General features: G+C 58.7%; 4 protein-coding genes across 6 annotated transcripts; 3 read left to right on the top strand and 1 right to left on the bottom strand.

Annotated features, from left to right (window-relative positions):
* Positions 1 to 8,555: 8,555 nt before the first annotated feature.
* Positions 8,556 to 12,764, top strand: STMN1 (stathmin 1). Its single transcript, XM_084222805.1, has 5 exons — positions 8,556 to 8,614; positions 10,061 to 10,131; positions 10,804 to 10,976; positions 11,824 to 12,015; positions 12,268 to 12,764. The coding sequence occupies exons 2-5, from the start codon at positions 10,119 to 10,121 to the stop codon at positions 12,334 to 12,336; spliced, it is 447 nt and encodes a 148-aa protein (XP_084078931.1). The 5' UTR covers positions 8,556 to 8,614; positions 10,061 to 10,118; the 3' UTR covers positions 12,337 to 12,764.
* Positions 12,765 to 13,943: 1,179 nt separating this feature from the next.
* On the top strand, positions 13,944 to 17,732 carry PAQR7 (progestin and adipoQ receptor family member 7). Of its 2 annotated transcripts, none has more exons than XM_084222775.1 (2): positions 13,944 to 14,986; positions 16,090 to 17,732. In XM_084222775.1, the coding sequence occupies exon 2, from the start codon at positions 16,128 to 16,130 to the stop codon at positions 17,127 to 17,129; it is 1,002 nt and encodes a 333-aa protein (XP_084078901.1). In that variant the 5' UTR covers positions 13,944 to 14,986; positions 16,090 to 16,127; the 3' UTR covers positions 17,130 to 17,732. The 2 variants fall into 2 exon arrangements, with proteins under 2 accessions (XP_084078901.1, XP_084078900.1); XM_084222774.1 differs by having other exon boundaries at positions 13,944 to 15,713.
* Positions 17,733 to 18,600: 868 nt separating this feature from the next.
* Positions 18,601 to 22,004, top strand: LOC311163545 (uncharacterized protein; the record flags this gene model as incomplete). The annotated part of the gene is made up of 4 exons (XM_084222485.1): positions 18,601 to 18,789; positions 19,476 to 19,602; positions 20,340 to 20,565; positions 21,899 to 22,004. Exons 1-4 carry the CDS (start codon positions 18,700 to 18,702, stop codon positions 22,002 to 22,004), a joined length of 549 nt encoding a protein of 182 aa, XP_084078611.1. The 5' UTR covers positions 18,601 to 18,699.
* On the bottom strand, positions 21,384 to 26,591 carry MTFR1L (mitochondrial fission regulator 1 like). 2 transcript variants are annotated; one of them, XM_084222792.1, is made up of 7 exons: positions 26,506 to 26,591; positions 26,375 to 26,437; positions 25,022 to 25,126; positions 24,270 to 24,379; positions 23,555 to 23,766; positions 23,039 to 23,354; positions 21,384 to 22,292 (listed from the first exon to the last, which is right to left on the bottom strand). In XM_084222792.1, the coding sequence occupies exons 2-7, from the start codon at positions 26,387 to 26,389 to the stop codon at positions 22,187 to 22,189; spliced, it is 864 nt and encodes a 287-aa protein (XP_084078918.1). In that variant the 5' UTR covers positions 26,390 to 26,437; positions 26,506 to 26,591; the 3' UTR covers positions 21,384 to 22,186. The 2 variants fall into 2 exon arrangements, with proteins under 2 accessions (XP_084078918.1, XP_084078919.1); XM_084222793.1 differs by having other exon boundaries at positions 26,375 to 26,433; positions 26,506 to 26,577.
* Between the last annotated feature and the right edge of the window lie 161 nt (positions 26,592 to 26,752).

The raw sequence follows: 26,752 nt of genomic DNA, 5'->3' as shown, positions 1-26,752 counted from the left end.
CCAGGGACCATTCCCAGGGATCATTCCCAGGGACCATTCCCAGGGATCATTCCCAGGGATCATTCCCAGGGATCATTCCCAGGGATCATTCTCAGGGATCATTCCCAGGGATCATTCCCAGGGATCATTCTCAGGGATCATTCCCAGGGATCATTCCCAGGGATCATTCCCAGGGACCATTCCCAGGGATCATTCCCAGGGATCATTCCCAGGGACCATTCCCAGGGATCATTCCCAGGGATCATTCCCAGGGGCTCTCGGGGTCCCTGGGCTGCTGCAGGCTGCCCCAGCCACCCTGGCAGGTTCTGTGGCACAAGGCAGGGGTTAAGGGTTATCCCAGGGTGGGATCTGCCCCCAGCAGCAGCTCAGTTGGGGTTTGGGTGTGAGCTCTGGGGTGTTACACCCCCAAACCCAGAGGGATTTTGTTTCTCAGGGATGTGGGGAGGAAACACCAGCCCCGTTCCTTTGGGGGTTCCCTTCCAGCCACGCACTCCAGCCCTGCTCCCATACTCAAGCCCATGGCTTTAAAAATTAAAAAAAAAAAAAACCCCAGCCCCAACCAAAACAAATGCTGCTGCCCATTGATATTCCCCTCACAGCTGTGCCTGCAGCATGGCTGGGGCATGAATGGACACATTCCTCTTGCCCAGGGCTCCTCGGAGCTCTCCCAGCAAAGCCTCCCACTGCAATGTGAAATCCCACGGTGTCAGCAGGGCTCCTCACAGCCCAGAGCCTCCTCCTCCTCCTGGGAGCCAGGGCACATCCCAGAGCAATCCCAGATTCCAGCTCCAGCCCTCGCTGCCGTGCACAGAAAGCCTCATTTGCTCAAGTGGAGCTTCCCCGTTGATTTAATTAATGCAGATCCGGGCTGGTGCTAAACCTCCTTGTAATTACCGCATGGCTCTCGTGGCTTTTGTCGGGGAATTTTGGTTTTTCCCCTTTTTCTTGTGTTTTTAAGGAAAACGGTGAGGCCTGGATTCCCAACAGCTTGTGGAGGTGCAGGGCTCTCCCAGCTGAGCCCAGTGGGAGCTCTGGGGCTCAGTGTCCAGCCCAAAGACACAGGTGCAGCCCCAACCCCAACCCCAACCCCAACCCCAACCCCAGGTAGAGCAGGATTCCCTAAATCCCTTTGGCTGCTGGGGATTCACTCCCTCTCATGCCGGGTTTTTTCCACTGGAAAAAAAAATCCCAGCATTGCCCTGGGTGAGATCCCGCAGGAAAACCAAGTTTCTTGCTCTCTGAAGTGAATTTTTATCATCTCCTCCTCGAGCTGAGGAGCCTGCCTGCTGGCAGTCACGAGGGATTCAGCTCCACATTTAAACCTTCCCGATTCCTCCCACGCCGGCAGCTGGGGCAGGACAGACCCTCGGGGTCTGCAGCAGCTCAGAGCTGCAGGCTCAGTGCTCTCCCCCTCCCCTGCCTCCCAAAATTCACCCCCACAGCCCAGCAGGGCTCCCCTGCCCTCGGCCAGCAGCAGCCCAGGGGTTTTTGGGGCACAATTCATTTTTCCAGCAGTTTTCCCTCAGCCCTGCTTTGGGCTGGAGCCACCTCTTGCTACCCCAGGGATGATTCCTGAATAAACAGGGGGGAAAAGGGGCTGAGGAGGGAAAGTGAGGCAGAGAAGGGGCTGTGTGAGGTGTCTGTGCTCTGAAAAGCCCTGAGACAGATGGAAATGGTGCATTTTGGGTGGGATCCAGCCTTCCCCCGTGTTGGGAAGCACGGCTGAGCTCAGCCTGTGGATGATCCTGCCTTCCCCCCCAGGAGGAAAGCGGGGAGCTGGGTGAGCAGGAGACCCCAAATCCTCCTTTTTAACCCTTTAGTTCATATTTTCACCCCAGACCGTGGTGCTGAGACTGCCACCAGCCCTCCCTGGGGGACACTGGAGCCCCCAGACCCGTTCAGGCTGTACCAAAGCCTTGCCTGGGGGCTGGTTTTGGGGGGTTATTTATTTTTAATTTAATTAAAACAAAGCCCTTGTGTTGCCCATCACACGAGGGTGCCTCTGAGGGTGTTGATTTTGGCGTGGAGCAGCGTGTTGCTGGTTGATTGTATAAAAGATGGATGTTTTTCCACCAGAAACTCTGGCTTGGTCTGTCCTCCCAGCCACAGTGGATGTGTCAGGTTCTTTTGTCTTTTAATTTATGTATTGATCTATCACGGGCTCAAATTGGTGGGGGAACAAAGGGATGAGAAGGCACGGGGCAAATGTGAAGTGCAGGAATTGTTTCTGTGCTGGTATGGCTGAGATTCCAGGGGCAGGGAGCAGCTATTAACCCCTTTGGATGTGGAACTCTCGGGGCAGACAGCAGGGCAGCAAACAGATCCGGACTGAAGTCTAAAAATCCAAAAAACCCCACCCCAGACTGGTGTTCTTGGCTCACAAATCCTGTGGGAAGAGGCCCCCGGTGTCTGGTGGATCCCACCCATAAATACCTACGGATATTCCTTGGAAAAAATCAGCTCTGGCTGCTGCTCTGGGTTCTCCTGCATTCCCTGGCTGTGAGGAGGAGGGGCACCCCAAATTTCTGCCTTTTGGCCAGAACTTGGTGAGTCTGCAGCACCCAGGCAGCTGAGAGCTGCAAACCCACCTGTTCCCAGGCAGGAGAGCCCCTGGAAAATAACAAATCAATAAAACACTGCTCCCATTTGGCTGTGCCAGGGAAACTGCTCTGGTTTGGGTGGCCCAGGAGCTCTGCACCCAGAATTATTTCCACATTTGCTCCTGGTGGGAGCAGGCTCAGCTGTCACGAGCTCATTCATTCTGTTTATTTGGCACTGGGGAAGTTGTACTCCTTTAAGAGGATTTCCACCCCTCAACTCCTCCCCTCGTGACACTTCCAAGCCACATTTTGTCTTGACAGGGTGGGAGTATTTTTAACCATATCACGCCAGGGAAGTATTAATAGCACAATGGGCTCGCTGAGCTGCTGGTGGAGCCGAGCCCATATTTTAAATTCAAGCAACTAATTAGGAGCTGGGGAATAATTAGTGCTACACCCAGCTTTTCTTCAGCTCCCCCCTCCTCCATTTTCAAAGACCCACTGTGCTGGAATGTTCTGTGGCTGTTGAATATTTCATGGCCCCTCTGTGCACTGCTGTTCCATGTGCTGGTCAGGATCAGCAGCCCAGGGGCAGGGGCTGGCCCTGGCACCCTGGGCATGGGATCAGGGCATGGCAAAAGCCCAGACCCCGAGCCCTGCCCCTCTCCTGCTCTCCCGAGGTGCTGCCGGGCTCACAGCTCGGGTGTTTTGGGCTGAGATGTTCCCGGGCTGCCCGGAATAGCAGCAGGGGAATCTGCGGGCTCGGAGAGGGGAGGGCGCGGAGAAAAGGGTCAGGGCGTGGCCAGGAGGGCTCCCAAAATGGGTCTGGGGGCACGGGGAGCGTGGGGGGCAGCACCCACAGGGAGCTGGGCTGGCTTCACACACCTGCAGGGATGGGGATCAGAACACACCTGCAGGGATGGGGATGTTGGGAACACACCTGCAGGGATGGGGATGTTGGAAACACCTGCAGGGATGGGGATGTTTGGAACACACCTGAATGGATGGGATGTTGGAAACACCTGCAGGGATGGGGATGTTGGGAACACACCTGCAGGGATGGGGATGTTGGGAACACACCTGCAGGGATGGGGATGTTGGAAACACCTGCAGGGATGGGGATGTTGGAAACACCTGCAGGGATGGGGATGTTGGAAACACCTGCAGGGATGGGGATGTTGGGAACACACCTGCAGGGATGGGATGTTGATCTGTTCTGGATTTAGGCAGGAGAACACACCTGAAGGGATGGGGATGTTGAACACACCTGCAGGGATGGGGATGCTGAACACACCTGCAGGGATGAGGATGTGGAACACACCTGCAGGGATGGGGATGTTGGGAACACATCTACAGGGATGGGGATGTTGATCTGTTCTGGATTTAGGCAGGAGAACACACCTGCAGGGATGGGGATGTTGAACACACCTGCAGGGATGGGGATGTTGAACACACCTCCAGGGACAGGGATGTTGAACACCCCTGCAGGGCCAGGGGCTGTAAAACCCCATTTTCCCAGGAATTAAAGGATGGAAATCACCCACGGGCAGCTGGAAGGGAATTCTGCCCAGGCTGGCTCAAAGGCAGGGGCGTTCAGGGCGTGGAGCTGTGGTGGTGACAATCCCTGAGTTCAGGGTCACCCTCTCTGAGTGTTTGGGTGTTTTTCAGGAGGGAAGCAGCGTTCCTGCAGCCTTTGTCTTTATTTCATTGATACCTGAGGTTCTCCTTGTGCCCCAGAGCCCTGTCAGCCCCGTGCCCTCAGGGTTTGGGAGCCAGGCACTGCAGTCTGTGCCATCTCAGGGCTCTGTTGCCCCAATATCAAAGCAATTAATTGATATTTCCGTCCCCGTCGCTGCAGGCGTGGTCGCCATCTGTGCTCAGTGCTTTTCCTCCTCTCATTTAAGGGAGGAATTAACAGATTTCGAGTGAATTTCTCAAAAAAAAAAAACCAAACCAACCTGTCTGAGCCGCAAAAATTCAATTATTTCAACAGTGCGTTGGGAAGTGCAAATTTATTCCAAAGGGAACGTTTTCTTAATGGTGTTTTTCAGCATAAATATAGAAGCAGCCTAAACACCTCCAGTAAACAAATATCAATTACCTTAAACGTTTCCTGCCTGTGGAAAAGCTTTCATTGTGAGGGAGGCACTCCCTAAAAATCTTGGTTTCTTCTTCAGTTCCGTGGGCTCCTGGGCTGCGTTTGCATTAAAATGTGTTTTTATCTGAATATTATTAAGGTTGGAAAAAAACCTGTGAGATCATTGAGTGGATTGGAAGAGATCTTGTAGCCCTTCCCCACCTCTGACCTCCTGTTAAAATTCTGCTTCCCCCTGGTTATTAAATCCCTCCAGCTGACCCGCTCGGGTCAGATAATACATTGGATTTCTAGTTTGAAAATAAACTTTGCTCACTCAGGGCTGCTGCCAGCCTGCCAGTGCCACTACCCAAGGTGCTCCAAAACATCCTCTGATGAACAACTCAGCTGTCACTCCCTCCAGCAGCGCCAGTGCTTTAGGCTGGCAATTCCAGACCCAGAAACCACATTTTCCTATCGGAGATTAAATATTTTTGCAAGTTAAAAGAGCTGCCGTGGGCTGAGTTGTCACCTAATTGTGTCAGTCTCTTTGTGGGGTGTTTTGATAAGCACATCAGAGCAGAGGCTTTAATCTTTGGGCTAAATCTGCTCACGTCACGGCCCAAATTCACACCCAGCAGGATTCCTCTGGGTTTGGGGGGCTGGGAGGGAGCTGAGGGGGCTCAGGGTGGGTTTGTGGTGGGGCTGAGCCCCCCAGAGCCCTGAGGGACACGTTTGGGGTGGGTGCTGTCCTCACCAGCTCCTATTCCTGATTTACAGAGCCTTTGTCCTGGCTGCTCTGGGAATATCTCCTGCTGGGATCCTTTATTTTCCTCAAAAGGCAGAAATTCGTCCGTCAGAAATTCATTCTGATGTTACATTTGGGCTCGAGGTGGTGTTTTTCTGCTCCAACCTGTTTGGGGGCTAAATGTGACGTGTTGGGGGATGCTTCTCCCACTGCTGCCTGCTCTCTCAGTGGTAAAACTGGAATCAAAGCAGAAATAAAAAAGCTTTTGTTGGTGATAAGGAATCCAGTAGATAAAAACCACCCCAGCCACACGCTGAGGAGGGAAGAGTCTGTTTGGAACCGCAGTAAATGTGTCAATAAACACAAATCAAATGCAAATTAAATAAAAGCTTTTCATGCACTCCATTCTCCTCGAGATCAGATGAAAATAAATGCCACATAAACAAACGGGGTTGATGAAACGCTCCAAAAATAAAACCACACTTGCAACAAGGCCAAAAAACGAGATTGCCTCCCTGTCTTCCCACCTGCTGGCAGCTCTTGCTCCTCTGGGTATCACAGCAGAGATTTTGGGTCAGAGCAGAACCAGCCCTGGCAGGGGCTCCAAAGGGGCTGGGGAAGAGCCTCATCCCAAAGGAGAGGGCATGGAAAATCCCTGAGCTGAGATCCCAAATCCTCTCTGGCAATCAGTTTCCTCTTACATAACAGAGTTCTTACCCAAAGGAAATATTTTTGGCTTTTAAGGAAGGTAAGCTACAGACAGGTAATTAAAAAAAAAAAATTATTTCCTTTTTTTTCTTTTTAAAAATTTTTTTACTATTTCTTTTTTTTTTAATTCCTCTCCCTTTTTTTTTTTTCCCTTTTTTATTTCCCCCCCCCTTTTTTTTTCTTTTTTCCTTCCTTTTTCCCCCCAAAACTATCAGCTGGGAAGTGCTGCCATGACTCCCAGCTTTCTCTCAGCCTGCATCCCTCCCTCCAAAGGCTGAAAAGGAAATTTCCTCCTCCCCTCCCAGGGCTGAGCACTGATCCAGGCCCTCACACAGGTACATCCCAAAAGCCCCGAGCCCAGGAATCCTCATTTCCTCTGGGAAACCCAGAGATCATCCCAGGATAAACTCATTGATTGCCTCAAAAGCATTAATATTAAAGCCTCCACCCCACTGTTGGGCTGCACGGGCCATAATTAATAAATTAAAATAAAGCCCAACACAGCCTGGTGGCAGGGGCTGCTGCCTGCTTGTCCCCCACAGCATTTAATAAACTAATAAATGATTAATAAATGATTCTACAGTCCAATACAGCCTGGTGGCAGGGGCTGCTTTGTCCCCCACAGTGCTCCATCCAAGTACTCAGTGTTTTCCAATGTGCTGGGGGTGGCAGGGATGGGATTTCCCTGGGCTGGAGCTGCCAGCAATGATCCCCAGCGGGTTTCAGGGGTCACATTTGGGATCTGGGGTCCCGGCAGTGCCCCAAAAAGGTTCCAGCACACTGCTGGAAAATGGCTCTGCCCGTGGCCCGTGCCTCTCCCAGTTCCAGCAGCTCGGGCTGGATGTGGTTTCCATGGAAATAGACGTCAGATCAGCAAAAACCGGGGCCAGCCTTTAAAATAATCTCTGTTTTGAAAGCTCCCTGCCTTTCTGTCACAATATTAACCTCCCTCAAGGTAGGAACCCTCTCTTTTCGGTGCAAAACTCGTTGGGTTTAGGAGGGTGCTCGGCGAGGGGTGTCCCAGAAAATGGGATTTTTGGGAGTGAGGGTGTGGAGGCTGCAGTGAGGATTGTGCTGTGTGTCCATCTGCCTTCGGTGCGGGTGGATGGGTGAGGGACACGCGGGCACGGAGAGAGTTTGGGAGCAGCTTTGGGAGCGAGGAGCTCCCGGAGGGCTGTCCTGGGGAGGGGACGGTCCCTGCAGAGCCACCGTGCCCGTTCCACGGGATCTGCACACCGGGGTTTGTTCCAAACGGGCTTGGGCACACCGGTGTCACCCCAGAGGACAGGCTGTGGTGGCTCTGTGGTGGCTCCATGGTGGCTCTGTGGTGGCTCTGCGGTGGCTGTAACCCCGAGATGACCAAAGGCACTCGGTGGTCGTCTTGGTGATGACCAAGAGCCCTGGAGTTATGGTGGCCATGAGCTGGCCATGCCCTTACCTAGGTGACCATGAATCTGGGATGACCATGGCCATGAGGGGACGATGGCTCTGAGGTGACCATGGCCATGAGGGGACCATGGTGTTGAGGTGACCATGGATCTGAGGTGACCATGGCCATGAGGTGACCATGGCCATGAGGGGACGATGGCTCTGAGGTGACCATGGATCTGAGGTGACCATGGCCATGAGGTGACCATGGCCATGAGGGGACGATGGCTCTGAGGTGACCATGGCCATGAGGGGACCATGGTGTTGAGGTGACCATGGCCATGAAGCGACCATGGCTCTGAGGTGACCATGGCTCTGAGGTGACCATGGCTCTGAGGTGACCATGGATCTGAGGTGACCATGGATCTGAGGGGACCACAGCCATGAAGTGACCGTGGCTCTGGGTGCCCATGGCCGTGAGGTGGCCGCGGCTCTGGGGTGACCATGATCTTGTGGTGGCCGCGGCTCTGGGTGCCCATGGCCACGGCTCTGGGTGCCCATGGCCGTAAGGTGGCTGTGGCTCTGGGTGCCCATGGCCGTGAGGTGGTCATGGCTCTGGGTGCCCATGGCCGTGAGGTGGTCATGGCTCTGGGTGCCCATGGCCGTGAGGTGGCCGCAGCTCTGCTCACCGCAGCCATCGCTCCGCTCTGACCATTCCCGCTGTCGGGCCGGACACCCCTGACCACAGCACAGGCCCTGCCGCCCCTGCCCGCCCCACCAGACACAAAGGGAATCCCCGCAGCTCCGGGGGCAGGAGCGGGATCCCAGCGCGGGTCTCTGGGGGCCGGGAGGTCCCTGAGGGCCGGGGGGCGTCGCGGTTCGGCCCCGCACCCCCGGTCCGGCCCGGGCCGAGCGCGGGGGCCGCCGCCCCCCGCCGGGGGCGAACTACAACTCCCGGCATGCCCCGCGCGGCCGGGGGCGGGGGGCTCGGGTGGGGGGAGCGCGTTCGTGAGGGGGGTGGGCGCGAGCCCCCCACAGCCCCCCCGGCGGGCGGCACGTGCCGGCGGGCTCGGCCAATCGGGGCGGGGCGGGGCGGGTCACGTGCCTTTGTTTGGCGCTTTTGTGCGCGGCGGGGCGGGCGCGAGCGGAGTGTGGCCGGAGCGGCGGCGCGGGCAGGTGGGTGCGCGGCGGGGCCGCCGCGGGGGAGCGGGCACGGGCGGGCCGCGGCCGCGGGGCCCCACCGCCGCACCCTCCGCGTCTCGAGAGGGCTGGAGGAAGGAGAGGGGAAGCGTCGGTGCTTCACGGGGGTCCGGCGCTCCGTTGATACGGGCGGCGGAGGGGTCCCCAGGGTGGGTGTCAAGGTGAGGGGGGGCTCCGCGGGGCTCTCGGGCGCTCGGGGAGGGGGTCGCTTTTGTCCCCGCTCGCGGGCATCGCGTCGCCGCCCGATTTTGGAGCGTTGCGGTGACAAAGGGAAGGGAGACAATGGGTGGGGGGGTTCCTCGTATGCGTCCCCGTTCCCCCCGCGCCCCGATCGCGGAAGGGAAGGGGGTGGCTATTGTCCCTCAGCGAGGGGCGACGCCCTACCCGCGGCAGCGGCGCCCCCTCCCCTCCCCGCCATTGTTAGTGGGGAAGGGGCGGTATCCGGGCGGCCGCGCCCCGGCACCATCGAGCCGTGGGGGACCCTGTCGGTGCCCCCTGTCCGGGTGTCGCTGCCCAGCGCTCCCCGTCCCCTTCGCCCCTGAGGGGCTGAGGCGGAGGGGGGGGGGCGGCTCCGCACCTGAGGCGGGGGGCGGCAGGTGCCCGGATGTTGGCGCTGGCCCCGCCCCCTCCCTCGAGCCCCCTCGCGCGGGCGCGCGCGCGCTCTCCCCGGCGGTTTGAATTCGGTGCGGTTGGAGGGGCGGGGGCGGGCCGGGGGCGGGGCCTCCGCTGGCGCCTCGGCGGCGATTGGCTGCGGGCGCGGGGGGGCGGAGCCGGGGCCGCGCGGTCCCCGCTCCGCGCCCCGGCCCCGCCCGGACCCCGATCCGAGCCCCGTCGACCCCCCCCAAAAAAACCCTTTTTTGTCGATTTTTTTTTTTAAACGGCTTCTAGACCTTTTTCTGGCATTTTTTTACGGCGCCCCGTTTTCACGAGGAGTCCTGGGCGGTGTACGCCCTCGCTGTCTACCGCGGTGTGAAGCATCTGACTTGAGCTGCGCAATTAAAACCGAATTTTAAATGAGCTCGATTGCGCACATTTCAGATCCTTCGGGAGTGGCAGGAATCCTAGCTGTGCTGTCCTGTGGTGCGTCATTTTTTTCTTGGCGAGCCCTTTTATATGTGAGAGCAGTGAAATCCCCACAGCCCCGTGGTAAAACGGGGGTCTTTGTTCCAGTACCTTAAGGTGGAATAAAACAGATTGAAGATGCTCGAATATCACACAGATCCTGCAACGCCAGTAACTCCATAACCTCTCCAGTATTCCCAGCACTTTCCATCAGCTCCACAAAATGCCTGGAATCACTGACTGCAGTGACCTACCTTGTCTGCCTTTTGTTCAGCAGCTCTAATTCTGTTCAGCAGTTTTTATTAGAAGGAGCAGGATCCCTGTGCTGGCTGTTGAAAGGCACATCTCTTTGTTACCTAGGAACCCACCTGACTGACCTTCTCCCAGGCTTGGCTTCTGGAGTCTGATTTTCTTGGCCATGGCTACTTCTGGTAGGTAGAATTCTGTGCTAAACGCTCTTGTGTCTTTTTTTTGTTGCCTCCTAATTTCTTCAGGAATAACTTAAAACCCAAATCTAGTGAAATAAGCTGCTGTCAGCAGGCTTTTCTCCCATCTTGGGTGAGGCTGTTGAAGCTGGGTGGTTGTGAAAACACCCCAAAAGAGGAGTCTGGCAGCAGATGGGCTGCAGCTCCCTGCAGCCATCTGCTCCCTCGGCAGAGCTGGCTGTCACAGAGACATCTCGGGGATCACGCGGGTGCAGCTGACACCCTGCAGGGCTGGGGGAGAGAGCCCTGCCTGCACATTTCTCCAAAAACTGGTTTTTTTCCTTCTTGGCTCTCTCAGGTGTCCTGGAAATTCATCCTCAGGTTTGTCACTGGAGGGAGAATGATTTTTGATTTGAACTAAAGGACTTGTTTTCACCACTTGGGATGTTGATGGCTAAATTAAAACAGCAGGTGCTTGGCTGATGCAGGATCAAGGAGGGGCTGCAAAGGAAATTTCAACATTTTTGAACAGTATTGCTGTGCTGAAAACAAAACTGTCCTGGCTGCCCTTCCTCAGAGAACTTGGTGTTGCTGCATTTTGGAAGGCTGCTTTTAAAGTCACCTGAGCCAGTTCCTGACAAAATCCTCGTTTTTCTGGCTTTTTCCCCGTGTTCCCAGACATCCAGGTGAAGGAGCTGGAGAAGCGAGCCTCTGGGCAGGCCTTTGAGCTGATCCTCAGCCCCCGCTCCAAAGAGGCCGTGGCAGAGTTCCCTCTGTCTCCCCCCAAGAAGAAGGATGTGTCCCTGGAGGAGATCCAGAAGAAGCTGGAGGCAGCTGAGGAGAGACGCAAGGTAAAGCTGGAGCAGCTGAAGTGAGCTCTGCTCCGCCAGGTCTGGGGTTTGAGGCTCTCTTTTTATTTGTTTCTTGGGATAGGTGGGGTTTTTTATGGCAAATTGAATATTAATGGAACTTATTAATGAAATCCCTGGGGCTTTTATGAAGCTTTATGGTCAGGGTTTTGGTTCCAAAGAGATTCTGAAATAAAACTGGAAGGGAACGTAGCTGAGAGGGGTGGCTCTTTCAGGAAGAAGCTGTTTTTCTTGTCTTTTAACACCAGAACAGATGAATTTTCTCCCAGAAAATGCAGCAGGGAATCTGTAATGAGAAGTTGGGGAATAAATTGTCTGAGTGATGAAAGATGTGGCTGGGGGTGCAGCCTGGAGCCCTCGAGGGTGGCGAGGCTTTGATTGAAGTGAGCCTGACCTGAATCTCAGCAATTCCCCACTCTGAGAAGGGAGGATCTTCAAGGAAAGTTCTTTCAATATTAACATTAAAAAAAAAAATCCATGTTCCATCTCCAGAACAATCCCATTTAACAAGATGTGCAAGTAATGCCAGAGTGAGCTTTGCAGGTAGATGTGGTGAGAGGTGCAGGTCCTGTGGGAGGGTGGGCACCCTGGGAGCCGTGTGTGCCCCCCGAGGGTGGGCAGCCCCAGTGTGTGCCCCCCAAGGGTGGGCACCCCAGGAGCTGTGTGGGCACCCCAGGAGCTGTGTGTGCCCCCCAAGGGTGGGCACCCCAGGAGCTGTGTGGGCACCCCAGGAGCTGTGTGAGCACCCCAGGAGCCGTGTGTGCCCCCAAGTGCCCTGCGGGGCCGGGGCAGCCCTGGGCTCCCTCCCAGCCTGGCCCTGTCTCGCCAGTCCCACGAGGCAGAAGTGCTGAAGCAGCTGGCCGAGAAGCGGGAGCACGAGAAGGAGGTGCTGCAGAAAGCCATCGAGGAGAACAACAACTTCAGCAAAATGGCAGAGGAGAAGCTGACCCACAAAATGGAAGCCAACAAAGAGAACCGTGAGGCACAAATGGCTGCCAAGCTGGAGCGCTTGCGGGAGAAGGTGGGTGTGGAGCCCTGCCCGGGGAGCTGTGAAGGTAAAACCCCAAAAAGCCCCAGAGGAGGAGGAGGAGGGGGCCCTGAGCAGGGGCGAGGGCTGTGCTGGCACAGCGTGCTTGTGGAAGCTGCTCCGTGCCAGGGCTGGGTGGAGCTGGGGCAGGCTGTGTACCCCCGTGTACCCCCGTGCCCCTGGCTGCTGTGGGCAGCCCTTCCCGTCCTGGAGCTCACAGCTCCTGCTGCTGCTGCTGTTTTTCAGGACAAGCACGTGGAAGAGGTCCGAAAGAACAAAGAAGGCAAAGACCCCGGCGAGGCCGAGACCGACTGACTCCGCTCTGGAAACTGACTCTCCCCCCCTCCAAATATCCAAAGACTGTACTGGCCAGTGGTTTTATCTTTGGTTTTGGTTCGGTTATATATATATTTTTTTTTTTACGTTCTTAGAAACTGATGTAGAGCTGTAAGATTAGATCCAAACTGTACACTTGCTTTGGGGGCTAGAGGGGAGACCTTCCATGTGTCACTTTTCTAAAGTGTTGTCTTTCCAGTGTAGCTTTTTCTTCTTGTTGCATCCTTTTCTACGCCAGTGCACTCGCTCCTGGGTTGATGGCGAGTACTGTATCAGCTCTGTAAGACCTTTGTGCAAGGAATCTCTGGTAACTGTTCCATGCTGAATATCTGTTACACTTCAAACAAAACTCTCTGACTGTCCAGTCTGCTAAAATCCTGCTGTAACAAGTGACTCAATAAAGCTGCACAGTGCTGTTATCTGTTTGCCTTCCTCAGGAGCCTGGGCTGGGTGCGGGGACGGGGCCAGAGCCCGGCATTGTCCCGGGGCTGTGACAATCGGGGCTTTGTGTGGCACCTCAGCTGGGGCTGTTTGTGCTGCTGGGCCACCCCAACAACCGGCCCTTGTTGCCCGGGGCACTGGGGGGACACAGGTGGCACAGGGGACAGCAGCACCCTGCCTGGCTGCCCCAGGGGCAGGAGAATCATTGCTGGGCTGGGCTGGAGCAGCACCTGCCCCCAGCCTGCTCTGTTTGCTCCTTCTGCTCTGAGGAAAGATGATTTTAGGTGTATTGGGAACAAAATCACTGTTTTACCCCAAACCCTGCCCCTGAGGATCCCCACAGGTAGCTGGGCTGCCCCGGGGCTGAGCAGGCACCACCAACCTCCCCAGCACCGCCCTGGCCGCGCTCCTGGGGTGCCACAGCTCCTTGGAGGGGACACTGCGGGCACTGGGCACTGGTCTCGGTCCTTTGTCCTTGATCTGGCCTTGGCTCCCAGCTTTGTTTGCAGTCTAACTCCATGCCCAGAGCACCTGAAGGTGGAAAATCCCTGAGAGTTTTTTTAAGGGACTCTGGGAGTCCTGGACCATGGGACTGTGGAGAAGGAGCCTCAGCTCGGGACGCTTTTCCCGTGTCCCCCTGGGCTCTGCCGAGCTGTTCTTACCCGGGCAGGACAGCCCCGGAGCGCTCCCGGCCCGGGGGCAGTTCCAGGCGCTTGGGAGGTGCGGCAGAGGCTGTGCTGCTCCCTGCTGGGCTCGGGGCTCCTCGGCAGGGCCCAGCAGGGAGCGAGGAACCCGGGGACACGGCCTGGGGTCAGGGTCTGCCCGAAATGGGGTCAGGGTCTGCCCGAAATGGGGTCAGGGTCTGCCCCGCAGGGTGAGGGCAGGAAAACAGGGCTGCACTTCGAGACAAAGCTTGTGAGTGCTCCCAGGGGCGAGGCTGAGCACCTGGCACGGCCTGATGCAGGCTGGAGGGAGCCCTGGAGCAGCTCCCGAGCACAAAATGAGGCACAATCAGAAATAAAAACCCTCAGATCTTTATTTTAATGTAGTTACCTGCTGAGGAAAGAGTGTCCCAAATGCCATGTGGGGCTTTTTCTCCTCTCTGCAAACGTGGGGGAGGAGAATGGCAGCTCTGCCAAGCCCCAAATGCTGCTGGAGCCCAAATCGATGCTAAATGTGAGGTTTAGGCTTGCCAGAGCTGTCAGAGCTCGGCGCGGGGCCGTCTGTTCCCTCCTCTTCCTTCTGCTTCACGTGGCTGCCGAGCCTGGGCTCAGCCGGGGCTGCAGGGCCGGCTCGGGGGGCTCTGGGTGCTCCTGGGGGGATTTTGGGGGGTGGGAGGGAGAGGACAGCAGTGACCTGGGCAGGAAAACGGGACTCAGGGTCCCCCTGGGGAGAGCTGGGCTGGAAACAGGTTAAATAGTAATAATAAATAAATAAATAAATAATAAATAAATAAATAATAAACCCCAGCTTCTTCGAGCTGCCGAGGGAGGGAGGGATACGGGGCCGTTCTGCAGGTGCCGGGGCGGGGCCGGGGGTCCCGGGGGGCTCCGCGATGGAAGGAAGGGGAACCAAAGCCCGGCTGATCCCCATCCCAGGGGAGGGGGAACCATCCCGGGCTGGGCAGGGCTGGAGCCGCTGCTCCGCGGGGCTCAGGTGGATCGGGGGCTGATCGGAGCTGGAGGAAACCCGCGGTGGTTGGAAAATGAGAGCCGCGTGTGCTTCAGGAGGCTTTGGGAGGCCGTGCCGCCGTGTAAACAGCCGGGGGCGAGTCTTTATCATCACAGAAAAATCCAGAGGGTGGGGTGGATGCTGCCGGGCAAAGGAAACGCTGCGGAGGAAACGCCAGGCGGCAGAGGCAGCGCTACTCCCGGCTCCGGGGAGGTGCAGGCTGTTATTTGGAGTACGAGCACATGAAGCATTTCCAGGATGCGCTCCCTTCATAACGGAGCCTTGCTCAAGGCTCGCTAGTTGGGAAGAGCTCGGCGAATGAAATCCTGCTCCGACAAGTTTTGGAGGAGCTGAAGTAAACACCGCTCCCTTTCCCCGGCTGCTCCTGCCACGGCATCTCCAGGGCCGCCTTTCCCGCAGGAATTTCTCTTCTGGGAGCCGCAGCGGGGTCGAGCAGAGAGCAGAGAGCTGAGAGCTGAGCCCCCTCCCCTGCCCCGGCGGCAGCCCCGGCACCCAGGCAAGTTCTCCGGGCAGTGTTTGCTCCGAGCTGCCCGCGGAATTCCGGTCAAAACAGCCGAACTTGGCAGGTTCTGCTTTTGCCCTCCGTCCGTGGCAGCGCTCGGGGCCGCTGTGGTTCAGAGCAGGAGGAAGTTCACGGGGTGAATTCTCCCCTGGCAGCCCGAGAAGGTGGAGGGATGCGGGGCCGGGAGGGCTGGGGCGGCCGGGGTGAGGTGCTGCCCCAGCGGGGCCTCTCTGACCCGGCCAGGTGGGCAAAGGGCACTTGGGAGGGAAATGGAGCAGCAAAGAGCCGGGTTTGTTTTTCTTTCTGCGCCTGTGCCCCTTGGATTCGGGCAGGAATGAGTTACAGCCTGACTTTGATGAGGAAATTCAGAGTTTTTTAAAACAAACAGTCCCATCCCCACCTCCTCCCGTTCCCAAACTTTGAAGAACTTTTCCTGTCCCTGAAATGAGGGCACTTGTCTGGGGCTGAGGCACAGATCAGCACTGGAGCTGGACGTGAACCAGGTTTTCTTCAGGACTTGTCTGAGCAAGAGCAGGTAAAGAATCTCAATAAGTTTTTATGAAAAGGCTGAATAAGCTGGCAGAGCTGCCTTTCACTGGGTAAGGACAGCAGCTTCCAGGTATGGAAATTCCTGGTCACAAAGACTACGCTGCTGGACTTTGGTGGTGCAAGGGCCACGATGTGGGAAGCTGCTTGGAAAATCAGGAGCTGGAAAAAGGAGGTAAAACTCCAGATGCAGGAGCTGCAGCCTCTGTTACTTGTTGGTATTTGTGAGGACAGACGCTGCAAACAGTTTACAGGAGGGGAATGTGGAGTGGGAGGTTTGTTTAGCTGTTCCCAAACTACAGGGAAGGCGGTGAGCCACGCACCGATGTGTTCATTATTGTCATTTAACCCCAGCCTCGTGTCCTCGGGGCTCCCCACACGGCAGAGGCACCTCAGGGGTTCCTAAATCTCCCTCCATCCCCCTTTCTGTCACTGTTGTTGGGGATTCTATGGGGAAAACCCCAACCAGAGCATTCGAACACCCCCTGCTCGTTGATTATTATGTTAAAACCCCTCCTAACCCCACACCAAACCTCCTCTCCCTCCCAAAGGTAATTTTGCAGAGCAAGGACCCGCGTTCGGCCCGGCCATGGCCACGGTGGTGCCGCAGAAGCTGAGCCAGCTCGGGCCGCCGGGGCCGCCGGGCACGGTGAGCAGCGCCGAGGTGCCGCCGGTGTTCTGGAAGCCCTACATCCACGGCGGCTACCGGCCCGTGCGCCAGACCTGGCGCTACTACTTCTCCACGCTCTTCCGGCAGCACAACGAGGCCGTCAACGTGTGGTCGCACCTGGCGGCGGCTCTGGCGCTGCTGCTGCGCCTGCTGCGCCTCTGGCAGCGCGTGGACTTCGGGCAGGACGCGCACGCCCGGCCCCTGCTCATCGTCCTGGCCGCCGCCATCGCCTACCTGACCTTCAGCGGCCTGGCGCACCTGCTGCAGGCCAAGTCCGAGTTCTGGCACTACGGCTTCTTCTTCCTGGACTACGTGGGGGTGGCCGTGTACCAGTACGGCAGCGCCCTGGGCCACTTCTACTACGCCATCGAGCCGGGCTGGCACCGCCGCGTGCGCGGCTTCTTCCTGCCGCTGGCGGCGGCGCTGGCCTGGCTGTCCTGCGCCGGCTCCTGCTACGCCAAGTTCCGCTTCCACCCGCGCGGCGCGCTGCCCGCCCGCCTGTGCCAGGAGCTGCCCTCGGGGCTGGCCTACCTGCTGGACATCAGCCCCGTGCTGCACCGCATCTGCACGGCCGAGCGCCCCGACCCAGCCCTGCTCTACCACCGCTGCCAGGTGCTCTTCTTCCTGCTGGGCGCCTTCTTCTTCTCCCACCCCTACCCCGAGAAGTGGTTCCCCGGGCGGTGCCACTTCGTGGGGCAGAGCCACCAGATCTTCCACGTGTTCCTGGTGCTCTGCACGCTGGCGCAGATCGAGGCCGTGGTGCTGGACTACGAGCGCAGGAGGGAGATCTACTCCTCCCTCCAGCGGGGCCCGGCTCACGACTTCTCGGCCCTGTTCCTGCTCACCGTGGGCTGCTCCGTGCTCACGGCCGCCTTCATGGCCCGCAGGGTGAGCAACAGGCTGGGCCGCAAGGAGGAGTAGAGGAAAAGCGAGCTCGGCCCAAAGCCGGCCCCGAGCCCCCGATGCTGCTTCAGGAGCTGCTACTCAGCAAGTGCTTTCTATAGGGAACGAGAAATGCTTTTAATGCTTTTTTAACCCAGCCTAAGTTCCAGCTCGCTCATAGAATGGTACAGGGTTCGGTTCAGCTCTGAATAAACGGTTGGAACGGAGTGTCTGTGTGCCCCGAGGGGCTGGGAAGGCGCGGGGAGGCTGCCAGCTCTGCCAGCACCAGATAAGGAGAGGCCATCTGGCCCCTGCTGGACTCTAAACCGTGGAAACAGACCAGGGGAGGTGACAAATTAATTTAACATCCCTTCAGGCCCCTCCCGTAGGGCTGGGGGAGTCGTTCAGAGCTCTCCGTGTAGCGCAGGGCCCGTCCTTCACCGGCTGGGAGCAGCGTGGGCACGGCCCTGGCCCTGAGGGCGCGGGGAGAGGCGGGGTCGGTGCGATGGGAGCCCCAGCGCTGGGTCAGGGCCGGGAACAGGCGGGGATGGAGATCCCGCCGCGGGTCCGGAGAAAAGCCGGGGCCGTTCCTGCCCCGCCAGCCCCACCCCGGGCCCGCTCCCGGCCCAAATTTCGCTCCCGGCTCCGCTCCCGCCGCTCTGAGCGGGCCCCGCCGCCGCCCCCCTTATATAGGGCAGGGCGTGGTCTCATTTCGCGTGTGGCTCCGCCCCTCGTCACTCATTGGCCCGCACTCGCAGGAGGCGCGTGCGCAGTGCGTCTTAGGGGGTGGAGCACATATGGCACCGCCTCTCATCTCCCATTGGTCCGTTCCTTCGGGCAGCGCATGCGCAGTGCATCTTAGGGGCGGGGCACATATGGCACCGCCTCTCATCTCCCATTGGTCCGTTCCTTCGGGTAGCGCATGCGCAGTGCATCTTAGGGGCGGGGCACATATGGCACCGCCTCTCATCTCCCATTGGTCCGTTCCTTCGGGCAGCGCATGCGCAGTGCGTCTTAGGGGGTGGGACACATATGGCACCGCCTCTCATCTCCCATTGGTCCGTTCCTTCGGGCAGTGCATGCGCAGTGCGTTTTAGGGGCGGGGCGAACATGGCATAGCACCGCCCCTCCTCTTCCATTGGTCCGTTCCTTTTAGTGGCGCGTGCGCAGTCCGTCTTAAGGGCGGGGCGGTGCCTCTCCCATTGGTCCGTTCCTTCGGGCCGCGCGTGCGCAGTGATCGTTGAGGGCGGGGCACATACGGCACCGCCCCTTCTCTCCCATTGGTCCGTGCTCGCGGTCGGCGCGTGCGCAGTGGTCGTTGAGGGCGGGGCACATATGGCACCGCCCCTCCTCTCCCATTGGTCCGTTCCTTCGGGCTGCGCGTGCGCAGTGATCGTTGAGGGCGGGGCACATATGGCACCGCCCCTCCTCTCCCATTGGTCCGTACTCGCGGTCGGCGCGTGCGCAGTGCGCGTTGAGGGCGGGGCCGGCGCGAGCGGGAAAACGCGAATCGGAAAAACCCGGAACCGGAACCAGGGAACGGGAACGGACCGGGGAAAGCCGGAACCGGGGAAAACCCGGAACCGGAACGGGCGCGGGGAGCCCCGGGATGAGGCGGCGGCGCGGGGGCGGCGCGGCCCCGGCCGAGGCCTGCGGGGTGTGGCTGGACACGGCGGAGCTGAAGCGGGGCCCGGCGCGGGTGAGGCCTGAGGGGAACCGGGGGGGTCGGAGCAGCCCCGGGACCCCCGGGCACCCCCGGGCCGAGGCGCTGCCGCTGAACCCCGGGACTCATTCGGGGCCTGGGGAGGGGAGGCTGAGAGGGGACCCCAAAAACCATAAAATATCCCCAGGGGTGTCAGAGGGGACCCCAAAACCCATAAAATGTCCCCAAGGGTGTCAGAGGGGATCCCATAAACCCATAAAATATCCGCAAGGGTGTCAGAGAACGGTGCCAGGCTCTGTTCAGGGACAGGACGAGGAGCAATGGCCATAAAATAAAACACAACGAGCTCCACCTCAACGTGAGGAAGAACTTCTTTCCATGAGGGTGGCAGAGCCCTGGAACAGCTGCCCAGGGAGGGCTGGAGTCTCCCTCTGTGGGGACATCCCCAACCCACCTGGACGTGTCCCTGTGCCACCTGGTGCCCCTCCCTGGGCCTCCCCAATCACTCCGGTTATTGGGGGATTTCCAGCCCAAATGACTGATGCTTTGGTAATTATTAATAATTAATAATTAGCATCAAATGACAACGACCTATCCAGCATTACGATGCTGCATGGTGAAGGTGGGAGCTGTGCCACAGCGCTGCGGGAGGGGCAGAGTTGGTTTTATGTTTATTTTAATGTTTTATGTTTATTTTAATGTTTTTCACCTGTTTCTCCCAGCAGCCCCTGGCGCCCAGAGCGCCCAGCCGAGCTGCAGGGAGGAGGCAGAGCCCGGTGCTGCTCCCCCAGCCTGGCAGCTCCATGCCCAGGCAGAGCTCCATCCTCAGCTTCTTCAGCCCCCTGCCAGGTACCTGGGCAGGGCTTCAGCCTCACCCACCCAGCTCTGCCCTCCTGGCGGGGCAGGAAAGGGCATTTCGGGGGGCAGAGGGCAAAGGGGGGCACTCCCAGGAAGGAGGGGCTGGATGGTCCTGGGAACTTGGGGTTTGTATGGAAAAACTTGGTAAAACTTGGATTTCCTATGGAATGGTTTCCAAGGTAAAACTTGGATTTCCTATGGAATGGTTTCCAAGGTAAAACTTGGATTTTGTATGAAATTGTCTCCGAGGTAAACCATGGATTTTCTATGGAATGGTTTCACAGGGAAATGTGGGACTTGATGCCTGTGTGAGGCCAGGGCAGAGCTGGGCAGTTCAGGGGGATTTTGGTGGCTCTGGGCAGTTCTGGTGTTTTTGGTAACTCTGGGCAGTTCTGGGGGATTTTGGTGACTCTGGGCAGTTCTGGGGGATTTGGTCACTCTGGGCAGTTCTGGGGTTTTTGGTGACTCTGGGCAGTTCTGGGGTTTTGGTGACTCTGGGCAGTTCTGGGGGATTTTGGTGACTTTGGGCAGTTCTGGGGGATTTTGGGGACTCTGGGCTGCAGCTGCAGCTCAGGGCTGTGCCAGGCAGGCTCTGCAGCTGCCGGGGATCCCTGGGGGGTGGCAGTGCTGGGGACAGTCCCTGGGGACACACAGGGACAGCAGTGCTGCCGTGGGGCTGCTCCACCCTGGGAGCCGGCTCAGCTTTCACCACTCCCCGTTGTTTGCAGATGAAGGAGACAAAGAGAACTGCAGGCCCTGGGAGGACCCGGGGGCGGCCCTGCCGGCCTGGCCCGTGAAGATCCTGCCCTTGCCACAGCTGGAGGGAGCCCAGGAGGAGCCCCCCGGGGCCGGGCAGGGGCTGCAGGGCCCGGCCTGGGCAGGACAGACCCCTCGGGAGCCCCGGGGGCAGAGCCAAGGCTCCCCTGGGGCTGGGGGCAGCAGCAAAGCCCGGCTGTCCCCTGGGGGAAGGGGCTCAGGGGGCAGGAGAGCAGAGCCCTGCGGCAGGGCTGGGGCTGGGGGCACAGAGCCTGGGCCAGGGGCTGATCCCAGCGGGGTTTGGGGCTCTGCCCGGAGCTCGGGGCCAGCCCAGCCCCTGCAGGAGCGGGGCCAGGGCCCAGGGGGGCCCTGCAGGCAGCTCCAGGAGTGCCAGGGGAGCAGGGGCACTGCCCACAGGGACAGGGACAGGGCCAGCCCCCCCAGGGCCAGCCCCAGGCAGCCCCCCGAGCTGGGCTCTGAGCCCCTCTTCACACAGGACTCGGAAGGGAACAGGGTCATTAAGCACTGGTGAGGAGCCAGCCTGGCCCTGGCAGCACTGGGGGTGCTCACAGAGCTCAGAGTGGGGAGGGAAGCCCTTGGTGCAGCCCCCAGCACCTGTTGGTTCCCTGAGATGCTGCTTTGATCCAAATAAAAGGTTGGAGTTTGTTTCTGAGGCTTTGGCTGTGTCCCTGTCTGCCCAGGGAGCACGTTCCCAGAGCAGGGCAGCTCCATCTGCACAAAACCCCCAAATGCAGGGGCAGAGGGGCCCTGTGGGGACAGGGACAGTGAGCACAGCACAGGGGCTCTGCTGCACCAGCAGGGGAGGAGCCCCCCAAAACTGGACACTCACATCTTCCTTCTCTCTGCCACAGAAGCCTCTTCTCTGGTTTCTGAGGTGGGGATGATGATTAATTTCCCAAGGACACCCAGGAGGATGGAGAAAGCCCCTGGCACCTGAATATTTGGGATTCCCCCCCCCAGAGCAGCCCCATCAATAACCCCACAGACCATCAGTGTCTTATTAAGGCTCCATTTTATAGAAAGGAAAAAAAAAAATCACATTTTAAATACAGCCATGGGGGCACTGCAGGGAACGTGGAGCTGGGGAGAGCTCTCTGAGTGAGGGGGAACTGCAGCCAGAGCCAAGGCCAAGCTCCTGCCCTGCTCTGCTCGGGGTGCTGGGCCCTTTGCACGGGTGCCAGGTCAATAAACAGACCCTGGGGAGGTGAAATAAAACACAGGCTGGGGGCACAGGGACTGGAATGGGACATTCAATTACTGGCAGGAAATTAAGGCCATTCTGTCATGCAACTGTGGCTGATCTGTGAGAGAATAAACACCCAGGAAATCCCTCTGACCCGAGCCAGGGGGGTTTGGGGAAATAAAATCCCTTTTCCCAGCGTGATCCAGCAGCCCTGCAGAGCTGGGAGCAGCCAGGAGCTCGTTCTCAGCAGCTCTGTGCCACACTCAGATAAAGAACTGGGGTTTGTCCTGTTCAAACTGGGCAGGGGAACTGGTTCTGTCCTCACAGCTCAGTGCTGAACCGGAGCCTAAGGAAGGTGCAGGTACAAAGGACTTATCCAGCAGCACTCCAGGAGATCCTCACCACCAACACCAAAACACAGCTTCCATCTTAAAAAGGGTTTTCTTAAATAGAACAACACATGGCAAACACATCAAATCCAATTTCCTAACCAAGTGTCCGTTCACAAACCATGATCAATAAAAGAGGCAAAAGGCTCAATCCTTGGGAGAAGGCAGCTACTGTGGAGGAGCTTTTGGGAGCAAAACTCTGCTGACAGAGCTGAGGGCAGCAGCATCACTTCTCCTTCAGGGCCAGGTCTTCATCCTTGAGGGCAAACTTCCTCCTGAGCACCTCTGCAATGAGCACGGCCGGGTCCTCCTGCTTCAGGGAAGGGCGGCTCCTGTGGGCACAAAGACAGAATCCTCACTGCAGCCAGCCCTGACAGGACCCAAACTCCTGCCTGAGAGCCCTGCCTGGCTCCTGTGGGCACAAAGGACAGAATCCTCACTGCAGCCAGCCCTGACAGGACCCAAACTCCTGCCTGAGAGCCCTGCCTGCCTCCTGTGGGCACAAAGGACAGAATCCTCACTGCAGCCAGCCCTGACAGGACCCAAACTCCTGCCTGACAGCTCTGCCTGGTTCCAGAGTTGGGCCAGAGGAGGAGCCCCAGAAGCTGAGAAGCTCCATGTGTTAAATAAATCCCTGGATATTCTATGCTGGAAAAGCTGCAGAGGTTCCCAAGTGCCTGGGACAACACTGTCCTCACTCTGAAAGCTGCCAACACACACAGGGCTGGCTTGCATCTGGGCAAACACAGCTTTTTTGTCAGGTGAACAAGCTGGAACAGCCAAACATTTCAACAGTTTAAATTCCCCTCCACTATTTCCTATCCAGGAAAAAAAAAAACCCAACAAAACCCAGGAATGTGTTACCAAGTTCTGCTCCAAGGAGGTATTTCCCCCATGAAAATTCTCCATTATTTCCTATCCCAGAAAGGCAAAAACCCCAGGAATGAGTTCCCAAGTTCTGCTCTCACTCCCCCCAGGAGGGAAGGACAGGGAGCAGCTCCAGCCCAGTGCCCTGCACGGATTCCACACAGAAGGAGAATTTCAGGAGAATTCAAGGAGAATTTCAGGAAGCACTTACAAGTCTTTGCTCTGCTTCATCCTATGAATGTCCTTGAGAATTCCCATCATGTCAGCAAAGCTGCTGGCCTTGGACAGGGACACCGAGTCCTCCTCGTCGGGGTCGCGGGGCTCGGGCCGGCCCTCGGGGGCGGAGCAGAGCGGGGGCAGCTCGGCCACCGAGGGCGCCTCGGGGCTCTCCAGCTCCGCCTCCTCCTCCGTGATGTCGCTGATCACAAAGGACGTGGTGGACTGGAAGGAGGGCCCGAAGCAGTGCACGGGAGAGGAGGCGTTGGAGCTCCCTGGAGACAGCAGATCTGGGGTCAGCTGGGCCGAGGCTGGAACAGAAAACAGGAGGTGATGGATGAGCTCACATCCCATCCACCTGGGACGGCTTTTCACCAGCACAACAGGATGGAAATCCAAACACAGCTCCTGAGCTGCCCCCAGAGCCAGCACCCACCCAGGGAGCTGCAGGGAACCAGCCCAGAGGGGCTGGAGGGAGCAGGGCTGGGCCCCAGCAGGATCCCGGCCCTACCTGACTCTGCAGCCACGATCTTGGCGATCTGGCTCCGCAGGTGGCTCAGCTCATCCTGCAGCTCCGTGGTCCTGCTCAGGGCTGGCAAACCAGGCTTCTTCAGGGCCAGCAGCTTCTCCTCCTGCCTCCTCAGGTTGGGCACCGAGGCGTTTCTCTGGATCACCGTGAAGGGACTCGGCTTCCACTTGTGCTTCAGCGGGCGAGTGTCACTTCTGGGGACACAAACCTGTCAGGGACTGAGGCCAAAGCCATCCTGGACAAAGCCCGGCCTCCCCTGAGGGCAGCAGAGCCTCCAAGGAAACAAACAAAGCCTCTGTGTCCCCTCAGAGGTGCAGAGGAGCTCTCTGCAGCACGAGGAACACAGGGAACTGTGGCTGCCCCTGCAGGTGTGCAGGGCATTTCAGTCCTGGGAGAGCTCAACCCTTTCCTGCCCAGAGGAGCCCCTGGAGCAGAGGATGCTGAGCACAGAGCAGGAAGAGCCCAGAGAGCCCCTGGAGCAGAGGATGCTGAGCACAGAGCAGGGAGTGGAACAGGACATGGCACAGGCTCCTGGCACCTCCTATGGGAATTCCTCGCCAGGTACTCTGTCATCTTTTTTTCCCCTCTCTGGGGAAAAATGTCTTTCAAGAGACACCACATCAGGCCTGGAAGCCGTGGGCATGTGAGCAGAGTGTGGCCTGAGCTCTGTGCCAGAGAGCAGCAGAGGAAAACCCACCTGACCCTGGCGTAGGTCTCCTCATCGTCCGCTGCGATCCACACGATGTCAGCCAGGGTGGGCACGGGGGGCACGTCGCCCAGGTACAGATCTGAGACACTTGGCAGAACCTGGCAGGAGGGAAATGCTGCTGAGGAGAGGCTGCTTGTTCTCCTGGAGCTGCCCCAGATGTGCTGCCAGAGCCCTGTGCTGTGAGCAGCTGTGTCTGGCACACACCCAACAGCAACTCCAGCAGTTTCCCTTCGTCTGCACAATTGTTTGAGGTTTTGGAGCTGGGAGATAAATCCTCTGTGCTTCCCTGGGAGCTGCTGCTCCTCCCTGCTGTGTGAGTGAGGCAGGAGGGGACACCTGATCCAGGCCAGGCGCTGCCAAGGCCACGTGCCACCCTCTGCACTCCAAGTGCCAGCCCTGAGCTCCAAGGGTGACGTCAGGGACTCCACGGCCCTGGGAACAGCCCCGGAGGGCACCTGGCACCTTGGAGATCACACAGCAAAACCCTGGGGCAGCAGCTCCACCTCTCCATCTCCCTCAGCTCAGACACTGCCTGAGCAGGGACTTCCTCAAGCTGCTTGATCCCTTTGCAACAACAGAATTAAAGAAAAAATAAATTACAAAAACAATCTTAAATGTCACTGTACCAGTGCAGGTTTTGTGGCTCCAACTCTGCAGACGTGTGGGGGCAAACCAGCACCTGCTGGCAGTGCCTCGTCCTGCCCCAGCTCCCCCAGGCACCCCAGGCAGGGGACACTCACCTCGAAGGTGGCCCTGGGACAGGGCTTCAGGGGGAGGTTGGAGCCGATCATCCTGACCACGCTGCGAGCTGAGCCATGGGGCTTGTTCTGCCAGATGGGGATGGTCTGCAGGGAGCACAGCACAGTCAGCATCTGCAGCCACTGCCCTCCCTGCAACTCATTCCTCAGCTGGCAGGGGCTGATCTCTGACTTATCTCTGCACTTGTAACCGAGAGCCTGGTGGAACTGAGGTCCCCATCTCCCAGAGCTGTGCTCAGCACAGGTGACAGCCAGGCAGGGGCAGGGGCATTCTGGACACGGGTGTGAGCACTCGGTAACAGGCACTGCCAACAGGCACTCTCACAAGGAAAAACTGGCAAAATCGGAGGAAAACAGCCACACACCAAGGGCCCAGGAGGAAAATGACACCAAAAGAAAGTGTCATTCAAGGGACACTCCTGCCTTCACACCACCTTTAGCACCAACATTGTTAAATATCCCATGGCAGCTGTGAGTCTCCTTCCCTGGAGATACTGCACATGGTGCTGAGGAACCTGCTCCAGGAGCACCTGGGCCAGGTGACCTCCAGTGCTCCCAGCTGACCTGGGATAAGGCTGAGCCTTGCTTGGGGGACACCAAGTGACAATTCTATCCAGTGCCTGTCCCAGCCCAGGGCCACGGGGAGCAGCCCTGGAGAGTGCTCTCAGAAACAGCAGCTGCTTTAGAGCAACCAGGGCCCTTCTGAGCTGCACCCAAAGGGTGAAGTGCTCTGCCCAGGACAGCTCCTGGGGCAGAACAGCCAAGGCCCTGCACAGGGAACACCACAGTGACAAAGCTCGGCCCACAGCACACCCAACAATCGATTTATTGCTGGAGCTCTTCTGTGCACTGTGCCTGAGCACTGCTCTATGCTGACACACCTCAAATTCCTGATGAGCCCTTCAGACCGAGCCCTTCAGACCGAGCCTCCGGGCTACGGCAGGGAGGGGACAGATCTATGCCCGGGGACAGATCTCACTCTGCCAGGGGACAGGGAGGGGACAGATCTCACTCTGCCTGGGGACAGGGAGGGGACAGATCTCACTCTGCCTGGGGACAGGGGCGAGGGCAGGGCCCGGGAGCTGCTGCTGGGGAGCGGCACCGGGGGAAGGTTCTGGGGCAGCTCCTGGGACAGGTGCCTGGGGTCCGGAGGAGGTGCCGGGGCAGTGCCGGGGCAGTGCCCGGGGCTCGGAGGAGGTGCCGGGGCAGTGCCGGGGCAGTGTCGGGGCAGTGCCCGGGGCTCGGAGGAGGTGCCGGGGCAGTGCCGGGGCAGTGCCCGGGGCTCGGAGGAGGTGTCGTCGAGGCAGTGCCCGCTGTCCCGCCCGTGTCACTCACGGCCTCCGCGTCCATCTCCGCTGGCTCAGCGCCGCCCGCTCATCGCACCCGCTCCGCTGCTCACTGCAACACACAACGGGGGCTCAGCACGGCCCGGCCCGGCCCGGCCCGGCCCAGCCCGGCCCCGGTACCTGCGGGCCGGCGGCGCAGATCGGGCCCGCTCCCAGCGCCCGCCGCGGCCCCTCCGCCGCCATCGCCCGGAACCAGAACCAGAACCCGCCCCGCGCCTTCCGGGGCCGCAGCGCCTGCGCCGGGCCGGGGCCAGGGGACAGCGAGGGGACAGAGGACACTGGGGACACCCTGGTGCAAGGGGACACCCGGTGTGAAGGGGACATTGGGGACCCCCTGGTGCCAAGGACCATTGGGGACCCCCCGGTG

The sequence above is a fragment of the Fringilla coelebs genome, assembly GCF_963513975.1.
Source record: "Fringilla coelebs genome assembly, chromosome: 28".
Lineage (NCBI taxonomy): Eukaryota > Metazoa > Chordata > Aves > Passeriformes > Fringillidae > Fringilla > Fringilla coelebs.
This window is presented reverse-complemented; position numbering and strand designations above follow the sequence as displayed.

What these genes read in the sequence shown, in the direction of transcription:
- MTFR1L (XM_084222792.1), bottom strand. An exon ending in GTCCCAGGGCCACCTTCGAG is followed by an intron (nt 24,380 to 25,021) that starts GTGAGTGTCCCC and finishes CCCTCCTGCCAG; the next exon opens with GTTCTGCCAAGTGTCTCAGA. An exon ending in ATGAAGCAGAGCAAAGACTT is followed by an intron (nt 22,293 to 23,038) that starts GTAAGTGCTTCC and finishes TTGTGCCCACAG; the next exon opens with GAGCCGCCCTTCCCTGAAGC.
- STMN1 (XM_084222805.1), top strand. An exon ending in CAGCTGAGGAGAGACGCAAG is followed by an intron (nt 10,977 to 11,823) that starts GTAAAGCTGGAG and finishes CTGTCTCGCCAG; the next exon opens with TCCCACGAGGCAGAAGTGCT. An exon ending in TGGAGCGCTTGCGGGAGAAG is followed by an intron (nt 12,016 to 12,267) that starts GTGGGTGTGGAG and finishes GCTGTTTTTCAG; the next exon opens with GACAAGCACGTGGAAGAGGT.
- PAQR7 (XM_084222774.1), top strand. Translation starts at nt 15,614, where the DNA reads ATGGAAATTCCTGGTCACAAAGACTACGCTGCTGGACTTTGGTGGTGC. An exon ending in TCAGGAGCTGGAAAAAGGAG is followed by an intron (nt 15,714 to 16,089) that starts GTAAAACTCCAG and finishes TCCCTCCCAAAG; the next exon opens with GTAATTTTGCAGAGCAAGGA.